The 13,537-nt window shown below is 20.7% G+C and overlaps 1 protein-coding gene across 1 annotated transcript in view; it reads right to left on the bottom strand.

The window, feature by feature from the left end:
• Npc2b (Niemann-Pick type C-2b) overlaps positions 1 to 2,150 on the bottom strand; it is a 3,986-nt gene extending 1,836 nt beyond the window's left edge. The window contains exons 1-2 of the mRNA XM_011497991.1: positions 1,948 to 2,150; positions 1 to 135 (exon numbers count right to left, since the gene is read on the bottom strand). The exon at positions 1 to 135 is cut by the window's left edge and continues 182 nt beyond it. Of these exons, the coding sequence (XP_011496293.1) occupies positions 1 to 135; positions 1,948 to 2,032 (220 nt within the window). The 5' untranslated portion in view covers positions 2,033 to 2,150. The remainder of the gene's footprint in view (positions 136 to 1,947) is intronic.
• Positions 2,151 to 13,537: the final 11,387 nt, after the last annotated feature.

Here is a 13,537-nt window from a genome sequence, read left to right as displayed (position 1 = left end):
AAGTCTTGAGATCCTGAATATCCTGCTTTGGTGTAAATCTCTGCTCGATCATCACCTTCGTGCGTTTTTTCAGTTTACACGGCGGTGCATCACAATTGGTGATGCGAACTTGTGTTGTATCCTCAAGGATTTTACCTATAGTGGAAACATTAAGAGAAAGTTAATTATTTCCATATACAACTTAACTGCATTTTATTAATTTCTTGCATGACGAAATGTATTTTTGAATTATTTGTAATGCACATCATCTCTATTTATAGAAATAAATCTCTGCTTTTTCTTGCTTCGTCAATGAGGAATAAAAAACTAAAAATAAGAAAGGATTGCTAATTCTTTGTGCACATAATATTATATCGAAGCCTGCAGAAAATTATTACTAAGAAAAAATTTTTCTACTACGCTAAAGTCAGTTTCATTAGATTTTATGAAGGTCTTATATCATTATTGCCAATCAAGAATTTCCTAATTATAAATTAAAGAACATTTTTAACACAGTTTATATCACAATTAATGTATTTCAAGCCTATTTATAATTTTTCATTTTACTGTTATAAATATTATTTTTATTAAGAAAGTTAAGTTTAAAGCTTACCTTTAAAAGCGTAATTTATATTAACGATAAACAAAAAATAATGTATACGTATATAATATAATATATATTATGGTATGTATGTGTGTATGTGTGTGTACCATTTTTTGTATCCATTCACAATAACTCGAGAAGTGTTTTTATTTGATAAATATCCTAATTAATTCATAAGCAAATAAAATAAACTATCATTTTAATTTTTTATTTATTCATCAAATAAAAATAATTTACAATCTAAATAAAAGATACTCATAAAAATATTATTTATTAATTTAAAATATTATATATTACGAATAAAGATAAAATTGTTTATGTACCAAATGATGATGTAAAAAATTGAGAGATATCTGAATATGTAGTACACATAATTGGTTGTATCAAAAAAAATATTCAGACAAACAATTATATAATAAAAATATTTAATTTCGTGAATAATAAATATTTTACTCTATATCTTTAGTTAAATTATAATAAAATAAAATATAGAAATTGAATTACTGATATATCTAGAATTTTAGTTACAAATCAAGTGAAGAATACCACGTGGTACTTCCTTTATTTGATAAATAATATTTACTTTGAATTGAAATATATTTTTATTTATAAATAATATTTATTTCATAATTAACTATAGCATTACTTTTTCATTTAAAAAATTGTTTAAATATTCTATTAGCATTTAAATTAAATCATATTTCCCTATGTAAATTTATCTATTCCGTAACATATTTAGTATCTAACAAAATTTTATATCATAATTTTTTGTAATGAGTACTTTTAAATATTTTTACTTTATTTAAGAACATTGAATAAAATTAAAATTATCTACATCATTAGTGACCTCAAGTATGTTTCTTCTCTTAATTGAATTTATGATCTATGATAATTATTGTGAATTCAATCTATCTCAGAATAAATTTTCTTATATTTTTTTAGTGAATTTGAATTTAAATATTCAAAAATATTAAACTTAACGAAACAGCTTCATTTTTTTACGAAAACTTGCTTGCAGTTGCGTATTAATTAATTATACGTTTCTTCAAATGAGCAGTCAATATTTTGTTAAATAACGTCTTACGATACTACAGATAGTCTAATAAGAAAGTTATGTATCTATTGGTAAGTGGATACAAGTTCCGGGGTTTTGTCCTGCTTGAATTGAGATCAAGTTCATGTTTCATTGAAAATCTACAATATCATCGATCATCGGTTTTTATCAAATTATTGCAGATGCACAATACAGGCATATAATATAACTGTATATTCTGAATACTTAAATCAAACTATTCTCGTAAGTATTTGGCAACGGCACGTTAACTTAAAAATCGATGTCATAATGTCATAGTAGTTTTACTTACCGGTATTACATTCGTTGACGCGTGTGGCTCCAGCAGACACAACGACCGCAGCCATGGCCAAAAATAACAGCGTTATTCTTCTCATTTGGATTGGTGAAAGTAACAGTTTGACAGCACTATTCCTGTTATAAGCGAGAAGAGATCGCGTGGTACGTTTGCCGGTTCTCGGGCAACTACCAGTCGTTCTTGCGCGACAGCTTGTATATACGTATATAAAAGCGAAGCAGGACACTGCTCACTTGTGGCTGAGAAACCATGGAGGGGGCTGTTTGAGCATTTCTTCTACTGCGAGTCATGGAACAATAGGATAGTATACAAGTATATTATGAACATTATCCGTATGACAGTAAATGTGATGAAAAGGGTAAGGAAGCCGACCAATGATCTTCAGAAGTAGGGAAAATTGTTAGACATCAAACTTGAATGAAAATTAATTAATGATCGAAATTCAACAGACGCCTGATTTTGCCGAGCTGCATTATGATGATGAAAAGTCATGCATGGCCTCTTTTGTGACATAGCCACCTGCATAAATCGGCAGAACTTATTTTTGTTTTATTTCATATTGTAGTTGAGTTAATATCTTCCTTTAATAAAGTATCTTCGTTATCATATTAAAGTATTTGGTATTTAAGTTGTTTCTTAAAGCATTTTTGTATGGTTTGTAATGGGATATGTGATTGGTTAAGCACAAATAATATAATTAGAAACAAAAATTCCGACTCTAATAATAATAATGACATTCCTATATGAAATATATCGATATTATGGTACTAAAATTTGGAAGTTTCTATATAGTAATGATAATACAAATTGGCATAAAAATTAAAATGTTTATTTAAAATTATACTAAAAGTCGAGTTTTAAATAATTATTATTTTATATTAATTAATCGACATTCACAAATCTATATTACAGTTCAGTCTTTGTATATTTGTTTATAGATGTCGAAATGCAATCACAACTAATTCTATTGTCTAATTAAGAATGATGGCATCAAACGATTAATTCTACAATTGTAAATCTATTAAAAAATGTGTTAAATTAACTTTATTATAATTAATAATTTATGTAAACTAATTTATATTTCTATCAATTTTTTTCACATTATAATTAATTCGATATATAATAACTTGTAAAATTAAATAAAAAGATGAAATAAAGTAAAAGTTTCAAAACACATTCATATTTAAATAAATATCAAATTATTTATTAAAATACAGCTTATTTTAAATTTGAAATTCATTATTTGATATCGTGAATATAATTTAATTTGAGATTTAATTTCTTTTTATAAATTACCATTTAAAATTACTTTTGTGTATTTGTAATGAATAAAAAACGGAGGAAAAAGAAATCGAAAAAAATTTTTTGTATTAAAAGTAATACCATTAAAAAAATTTAGCCATTCAAGTTAATTCACCCATTCAAGTAAGCTTATTAAATGTTTATTTGTTAATTTTATCGACTATTCAAATTTATCTTCTTGGAAGCATATAAAAACTAATGTATGTTAATTATAAGGAAATGATTTTTTCAGGGATGGTTTCATCAATCTGCATGATATTTAAAATTTTACTGGCTCTCAAAAAATAAATTGATATTTTGAATTCTTAATTAAAAATCAATAAAAAAGTAAAGACTACTCTTCGTAAAAAGAAAAAAATTCATTACTTAGATTGGAATGATATTCATTCTATAACTATTCTAGAAAGGCTGATATAAATTTAAAAGGAAAATCATTGTATTTAACGTAATAAATAATTTTAATTACATTAAGTGGTAAATATGACTTTCATTGAATCATCTTTTAAATATTACATAATAAAGAAAATAGTTTTTATTAAATTAAAAATTTGAAAATTTTTAATTTTTTTCAATTTAAAAAAATTATATGCAATTACCTTTATTTTTATATAATAGTATCTACCAAAATTACAAAGGTATGGATTAGAGAATTATTACTAAATTATAATAAAATAAGAAGAGTACAATGATCTTATATATAATAATATTAAAATCATTTTATAAATTATATTTATACCTGTTTAGTTTTTTGTTGTATGCATCACTAAATATGGCCAATGCCACAACAATCTGTAAGTAAATGTCAAAATGCAGCATAGCATATTATTATTCTTGTTAATAAGCCAAAAAATTGCTTAATATTAAATATTTAAGGAAATGAAACTACTATAATCATATTAACGGCGGAACTACGACTAACAAACGAATCTTAAACGTTTACAGAATAATAACACGAGTAAAGTAACTACACGCACAGAATCTTTAAGTATTTTAATTTACGCGATGCACATTTAAAAATCAACAAACAGATACTTTATTTTTTGTTGTACGATTCTTACTAATTATAATTTCATTTGCTTTGTCATTTAAGATTGAGTCACTGACCCATTAGGTTGAATTTTTCAGTTACATTCAGAATTGTTATATTTATATAATGGTTTTTTATTTTTTATAATAGTTTGCAATTATTTAACTTTAATTTACATTTATAGTTTTCAATAATATAATTTACATAATAAATTAATATATATTTTAAATTTGATATATTTATATAAAGTAATTATTTAAATTATCGCAATCATTTGAATAATTTTTCAATTTATTGGTTAGAAAAATATATTTGATCATATTTTATACAGCATCGCATATTACTATTTTTATAATATGATTAGTTGAAACAAATCTTATTTAATATTTGTCACTCAATATATTTAATTTGTAGTTATATTCGGGCTTTATGCATATTTTGAATGCATTTTTAAAAGTTTATTGACTTCTATGAATTTTATAATTTGAACAGATTTATTTATTAATTTTTGTATAATTTGCAGATATTATAATAGAGCATGAAGTCATTGAAAAAAATTATTTTTTTTATTTTGCACATACTATACTAATATAACAATACACTCAAGAATTTACATTAATTTATAAATAAAAATATTAAAAACTTTATATTGTATTATTTTTATTTTCACGTAATTAATTATTATTCATACATGCTTCTAATTACTTACAAATATAAAGGAACCCAATATATTCCATCTCACGCTAATTCGTTTCCTATTTCATTTTTATAACAAAACCTTAATTCACGATATGACTGAAACTTTAGTTACCAGATACCTTATTATGTTTTATATTAATATTTAATTTCATATTCATAAATATAATTAAATCACAAATAACTATAGATTTTTATGTTGTGCTTCCCTTTAATTTATTTATTCCTATTTTATTCTGAATTAGGATACATTAAATTTTTATATTTATAATTAATCGGTAATCGTATTCGGTATTTTAAAGGTCAGATTTATTAATGAATTACTAAGTAAAATGAAGATATATATATATATATATATATATATATATATATATATAATTGGAATCCATATAGAATTAATATAATTTATTTTATTTTTTTTAAATTTTAAAACCAACTACCTTAATCTCTTCATAGATGGTGCCTCGTATATAGAGTATATATATAGTATACTCTATTATATAGTATACTATATATATATAATAATAGAGTACTCCTTTTTGAAATTGAAATAACGTAATTTGATTTGCTTTTATTTATTTAGAATTAATAATATATTATTATTTTAATCAAAGAGTTTCTAGAATCAATTTTAAATTAAATTTTCTAGTACTTGTATAATTATATTGACACAAAATCCCAATCGATTTAGCAATCACTTTTTTTCGCTTGTCTTTAGATATTCTTTATCTCGTTTGGCTGTGTCTTTTGTCATAATCCGACATTTTAATCCGACGAATTCAAATTGAACTTAAAATTTCCTTCAATAATATCTAATAATTATAATTACATCTAATAATATCCCATGAAATATTAATGTTATGAATTTAATGTTAGTAAATTGTTTGAAATTAAAATTTTACTTGATAATGTATATAAAAAAATATTTAAAATATAAAATAATTAAATGAACAAAAAACTAAAAATGGATTTAAAACTCTAACATAAAACCAATTAAATTCATGTAATTTTTTCAAAGAGAATTTTAATAATATTACCAATACATTTATTACAAATTTGTTCGAAAATTTATAAATAAGTAATTTCATTTTGAACGAAATATGTAAATACACTGTATTAAACGTAATAAGATAAAAATTTGAATTACCTAGAATGATTGACTGTAATATTTTTGTTTTCCTGGTGTTTACTATTATTCAAATAATTCTACAGTTAATTCAAATCTATTATTTACAATCATGTTCTTGTTATTAGTTCAATGTACAATATTGCATATCATTTCCCAATTATATAAGAGAGCTCATAAAGATTAAACAGATAAATATTTTTTCAGAACTAGTTTTATTTCATAGAACAGAATCCTTAAATAATGAATAGTAGTAATGAATAATATAATTATATTTGATTAAATAATGAATATGGAAATAATAAATGTTTGAAGAAAAAATCGTTTAATTAAATATTATTCTATTATGAAAATTTATTAATAATTAATTTAAAAATTATAGACTATATCATTATATATTTTATATCGATATAAATCATTTTCAATCAATTTTAGTAATTTATTCACATTCATTGCAATTTACTATAATTTTATTAGAATTTATTTTATTTAAAACAAAATGTTTTATATTAATAGATAATATCGTAATATATTTTCTTAGATTTTATTATGATAAATATTGTATGTTAAATAACATACGAATGAGATCTTCTTTCATACAATTGCTTTTATTCATGATAATTAATTCAATCGAAATGTTTTAATTTAAATCAAATTGTTTTAGAGTGACTTTACATTCAATTTTCGGTGTTACTGTTATAATAATGATTGAAAAAGTCATTCATGGAATATTTATTGTGTGTTTCTATCGTATATATTAAATTATACAAAAACATTTTTAAAATACATAAAAGTTTTTTTATTCTTATTACTCTTATATAAATTCTGTAAATTATTTTTATATAATGTTCTAATAACATTATTTGATGTTTAAAAAAAATATGTATATGTACGAATATAATGTGGTTATATGTGTAAATAACCATAATTAATTCTAATTTCCATTTTGTATCAAAAGAAAAGATTTAGTGACCTGCAAATGCCTATGTTGATATATTAGGATTAAGTAAAAATTAAATAAACTATTAAAAGATATTGATTTCAATTTTGGCGCTTAGATAATTACTTATATATAATACACAATATAAAATTCTAAACAATTTCATAATTATGTATTACATTTCATTCAATAGGATATTTTAATAATTCTATATCATACTTAATAATAATATATTGTTAAATTATTTAATATTTAATATATACCACAAAGCCATGATGTTTAGGCATTGTTTTATATAGGTTTCATATGTATCATATTTCGTGAAGAAAAAATAAATAGAACATACTTAATGAAATACAAAATATAAAATTGTTTTTTATTATATTGAATAATTCTGAAATTCTTTAAATATAATATATAAAATGCTTATATATTAGTTGCACATTATATTTTATGTAAATTAATCAATGAACACTGGCAAGTATGTGTTGTAAGGAAGTAATATAAATAACGAAGGTAAATGATATTATGCATGTCAATGGCATACTTTAATATTTATTTTTTATTATTTAATTCGCGTTATAGAGGAAGTAGGTTTCAACAGAATAAAGAATAAATATTGTTTTCAAACCTAGAACTAATTATTTTTCAAAGACATAGAAAAACAAACATTTTGCCTTAAGAGTACATTGGTAAAATGATTGATGTTATATTTTTTACGGCATAATCATGTATCTAAAGCTATTAAATAATGTTAAGTATATTTTTAAATACAAGAAATTTCAAATTACAAAAATTAAGAAAAATTAAATCTCATAAAAATCAAAAGTGTATTTTATTTTAATTATATGATATTAAATAATAATTATAAAAATTTAAAAAATATAATATTTCATATTTTTACTATATTCTTAATATTGAATATTAAATATTAAAAATTATTAAATGATATGAAATATTAAATATATTATATACGATATTTAATATATAATAAAGTATGTCTATTTAAACAATAAGTAAAGTATACTGATCTAATAAATAACATAATGAACTATATTAAAAAAATTTTATATTAGCAAATAAAAACATAAATTATACCATTTATTTAAATATAATAAATTTAATACACTATGTAATTAATGAATTATTTTTCAATGCTATTATAGAAGCAATGTAGAAGAAGTAATCACATTCTACATATTTTAACTATTATTATTATATTAATAATTAATCTATTTGATTATTATTGTATCCAATGTAAAATATATTATACATTTTATATTATTTTTTATTCGGCGTTAAGACAATCCAAAATATAGCTAAAAAATTAAGTGCGTAACATTTACAGCGTATTATAATACTGACAGATTAATGAATTTTTTAAAAATAATATATAAGTAAAAGTATGTACCATTATTTATATTATTTATGAAAGTCGTTAATATTTATTTTAAATCTTGTCTTATATTTATATATGCAGTTTAATAATCTTTTATAATTGGTGTTTAGCATAAATAATTTTCATTTACATATTATGATATAAAACATAAAATTAAATAAATAAATATGTATATATATAAACTTTTTGTCGAAAAATATTTATTAGTCATTGTTAATGATGTTTACTCTAATTTAATTTAATAAATTTATTTAATAATTGCAAAATTTTTTTAAATTTTGGTATGAATTTGTATAATAACATGCACAAAATATTACGTCCATTGATTCAAGTGATAAAATTGTTTAATTTTTATTATCTTTTTATTATTTACTATTTATTATAATCTATTACGTCAATTAAGGTATAAAATATAAATAGTTTAGGAGTTTTTTTATACATAATTTGTAATATAATATACTAATTTTTGAGATTTCCTTTTTCATTTATAATTTATACTATATTTTAAAAAACTTTCTTAATTTCATCGATAACTTATGCTACGACAAATTAAAATAATAGTAAATTGATTATCAAAAGTTGTTTCTACTCGGTTTATAAAAAAATCGATTTTCTAAAGATAGATGATGTTCGATATACACTTTTCATGTATAGACAGATATGCTTTTATCATGAATATCACAATACTACTCTTCTTACTTCTTTATCGCAATTGCTTGTCTCTTAAATCAATAATTAAATAGAGCAGTAAATTGTTTATATATAGATAATGTAAAAGTTGCATTAAAAAAATTAATAAAATATATTAAAATTATAAAACTAAAGGAATCGTCTACTAACCTATACAGTATTTAGAGAGATCATATAATTAAAAAAAATACATATATAAATAAATAAAAATCAATATATTGATTATTGTGGTTACAGTAAAAATAAATTTAATACTTGAACAAATAATTTTAATTAAAAAATCTCCAACAATATAATTAAATATTATTCTTAGTATTCATATTTTTAATAAATTTATTATTATTTCTTTTGTTTTTTTATATTTAGTATTATTGTAATCTGTTATACATTCTTATGGTATTTTCTTATTATCAACTAATTATTTTATTTTACTTATAACATAAGATAAATTATTTAGCACAAGCAATTGATGATCAATATATGGATTATATTGATAGGTTGTATATTAAAATTCTGGATTTGATTTTAAATATTAAATGGTGTGAATATACAAAATATAAAATATTTTTGTTGTGATCATATACCTAATTTAAAAAAATTTAATATTACTTCTTGTAATTTATAAATTAGTTAGCAGCATATATAATTAATTAATTCTGTTAGTAAACTTTTAAATCCATGATATAATTAACAAATATTTTGTTTTTTATTAACAATTACGTGTTTTTTCTCTAATTTGTAATTTATCTATTGTTTACTTTTAAATATTCTATCTGCTGATTTAAATGTATTTATGTGAATCAGCATCAGTTGATGACTTAAAAACAAAATTTGAATTCCTATACCCTATCGCATTAGTGAGATTAATTCTAATAAATACGAATTATGTAAATATTTTAATAATAAAAACCAATACATTTTTATTTACAATTAACATAGTTGTAACTTCATGATCACATAAAGGTGTTACTTCTTAAGTTTAAGTCTTATAAACAATTATTTTTATAAATTTAGTCATATAATAGCTACGTATTATTGTAATTTTTTAATATTCTTTCTTTTAAAATCGTTTTATAATTCTTATTTTTATTTATATATGTTCATGGTAATTTAAAAATTAAATATGTATAAGAAAATACTTAAAAAATGTATCGCTATATTTTGGCATTTAAATATGTAAATAGCTCTTTTCAATAATTTATATTATAAACAGTTTAAGCCTAAACAATTTAAACTAAAAATTACACCAGTTATATATACATATACTTTGTGTTTAAAATGTTCAAATTACATGTTATTCAAGAGCTCTACTTTATCGACAACAGTAAATAAATATATTTGATATCACAGATATGATGGATTAAACAGAATTTTTACATATATTAAATTATAATCATAATCATAATAATAACATAATATTTGAAAATAATATGTTAAAATTCATGGACATTAATATAATTATAGTTTATAATTCTATAATACCGGCAATTAATAATTTACCAACTGTGACTTATATAATAATTTCTTAATTTATCAACAGTCGGATTTTAATTTTTATGATGTAATATATACATATATATATATATTCCTAATCTTTAAAAAATTGTTTGAAAATTTTATATATTATATTTTAATAACATATTCTGAAAATATTATTGAAATATTAAAAAAAATATAGTAATGTATATTTATAATTATTATTTTCTTATTTATATTAATTATTAATTATACTTTCTTGAACATATTAAAAAATTCATACGAAACCTATTAAAATATTCATACTAAATATTTAATTATCATTAAATATTATGTATAATGTATTGTATAATAAAAAATGCGTTTATATATAAAACAAGTAAATTGTGAATATTGTATAAGAATTTTCTCACATTTCAAGAAGTGTTCACTCGGAACATTTTGTATACTTTACATAGGTATAATCAAATATTATGAAATAAAATTGTTTTAGAACAACATATTTGCTGAATGTATTATAAGGTTTCTCCTATTAATTAATTAGTGAAACATAATTCATTGTTTTAAAGTTAATTCATACTTGCGCAAATATCTATATATTAATTTCGTTAAAAATTATAATAGTGAATTTTAAAACGCGTAAAATAAAAAGATAATGTATAACTTATTGTAGAAAGTTATATTTTAATTTCTGTGTTTACATTTTTGCGAACTGGTATAAGAGCCGAATCAAAGCAATCATCCATGATTTATGCAAACTCTTATGTATGCTTAAACACAACTTTATATATTTACAAAGTTCTCTAGATATATTTCTGTTTCTGTGACTATGATGCTTCGTTAAACTGATAAATATATAGAAACAATGCATTACTGAAAATAATCACATATATTATATGCAAGAAAATTTATATTTAAATACAATATGATACACGTAAAATATAAAATAAATATATAAAATTCTCGTAAAATATAGAGTACGTATAATATAGAAAGTAATAAAAAAATTTTTATGAAAACCGATATTTTTTATAATTGTTATTAAACAAAACTTTCAAATTTGTCACCAAGAATAGCAATATTCGATATTTTATTGAAAAATAAAAATATAAATAAATATATTAGTAAGAATGTAAATAAATGCCAATTCCCACACGAAAATTAATGGTCTTGTATTATGTTAAAAATATGTTCAGAAGCAATTATTCATATTAAATTAATTTCAAAATATTAAGCTGATAAATTAATAAAAATAATGAGATTATAATATCTATTTTTTAAAAAAACATACGATATAAATTGTTATTAAAGTTTAAGAGTACTTTGTGATGTTTAAAACATGTACATTTATGCAATAAAATATTTAAAGGAACTTTCAAAATACACAAGTATAAGTAAATGAAATACTTAATATTACTATAAAAAACTTTTAATTATTCGATTTATTATTATGATTATTAGTATAATAAAGAAAGTGTAATTTTTTTCATAAAATGTAGCAAATGAAGGAATTTTTAAAACATTGTGATATTATTAAAAATAGTATTGGTTTTTTTTTTGTTCTATTCGCTTATTTCTTACAGTAATCAGGTTAAGTTAGTTTGAAAATGCTGCAAGTTTAATTCATTTATTATTTAAAATTTTTAAATATTTAAAAATACTTTCTTAATATTTTATTCTCATTTATTTAATATATTAATACTATATTTGTATATTTTCATATATTTGCTTTCATCAGAAAACTACTTTAAAATGTATACTTTGGAAAATTTTCGCATGAAATATCTTGATTAATATTTTATTAATAATTATTTTGATTTTAATATATGTTTTGTCTTTTTTTTAATTGAAATTTTTAATGGAAATACTACAATTTTCTCTCAATTTTGAGCATTTCTTTTTAAAAATACACATCTCCCCGAGGGTGAGCTGAAACGACTTGGTATGCTATGCGCGGTACTTCATACGTATATATGTAATTGCAGGTTGACCAAAAAGTACTCTTTTAGGCTCCTATAAGGCACGACTGTGTATCTGTTCTCTTATTTTAAATTATAGTATGGAGTAATGTGTTTTTTTCAAGCTACAATCACCAAATTAGTACATAATGATTATCTAATTAAAATAAAATACAGGTTTGGTGTACTAACAAATCCGCATTTAATTTTTTGTAACTTAAATTAGATCTCGTTGACGAGAAATATCCGTTAGAATTTATTGATTATAAATGTATACAAAGAAAAGAAAAGAGAAAAAGAAAGTTAAAGATAGAATTGTTATTCCATAGAGAGGGTAGGAATGATAAAGATAGAATGAGAGACAAAGAGAGAGGATGGTAAAATAGAAATGGATTGATTTTATATGAATACTATATAACTCATAATTGATTTATTTCAAGCAAATACCTTTGTTACAAATGCACTTTACAATTGATACAAATGGTTGCTAATACAACCGGAATGATTAGATTATGTATGGATATCGTAAAATAATGTGAAAAATAGTTCTAGTACAAAAGCAAAATATTGATAATAAGTATTATGTCATTTATTTCAATAAAAACTATTAATCTTTTAATAAAGAAATGAAATTTATACGATTAAATTTCATTGTTACAATTTGTCTATTTCACAATTATTAAATAATTTTTAATGATAACAAGTGTTCTTTAATAATTCATCAACATGCAACTTCTTATAAAACATCACTGCAAATAAGTTTAGAGTTTCCAGCTATGTAAATTATATTCATAACTACTTTTCAAATTTATGTATTGCTTGAAGTTACGTGCGCTATTTAATTGAATGAGAAAGCCATATTTAGATTGGTGGCTTCAATTCGTCATAATCCTTTTAATATATTACGTGAATAATAATAATTTATAGTAATTTCCTCAAGTTAAATAAATTTATTAATCAATATAAAATA

The sequence above is a fragment of the Ceratosolen solmsi genome, unplaced genomic scaffold (genome assembly GCF_000503995.2).
Source record: "Ceratosolen solmsi marchali unplaced genomic scaffold, CerSol_1.0 scaffold14, whole genome shotgun sequence".
In the NCBI taxonomy this organism is placed as follows: Eukaryota; Metazoa; Arthropoda; class Insecta; order Hymenoptera; family Agaonidae; genus Ceratosolen; species Ceratosolen solmsi.
Note: the sequence above shows the minus strand (reverse complement) of the source record. Positions and strands in the feature narration are given on the sequence as shown.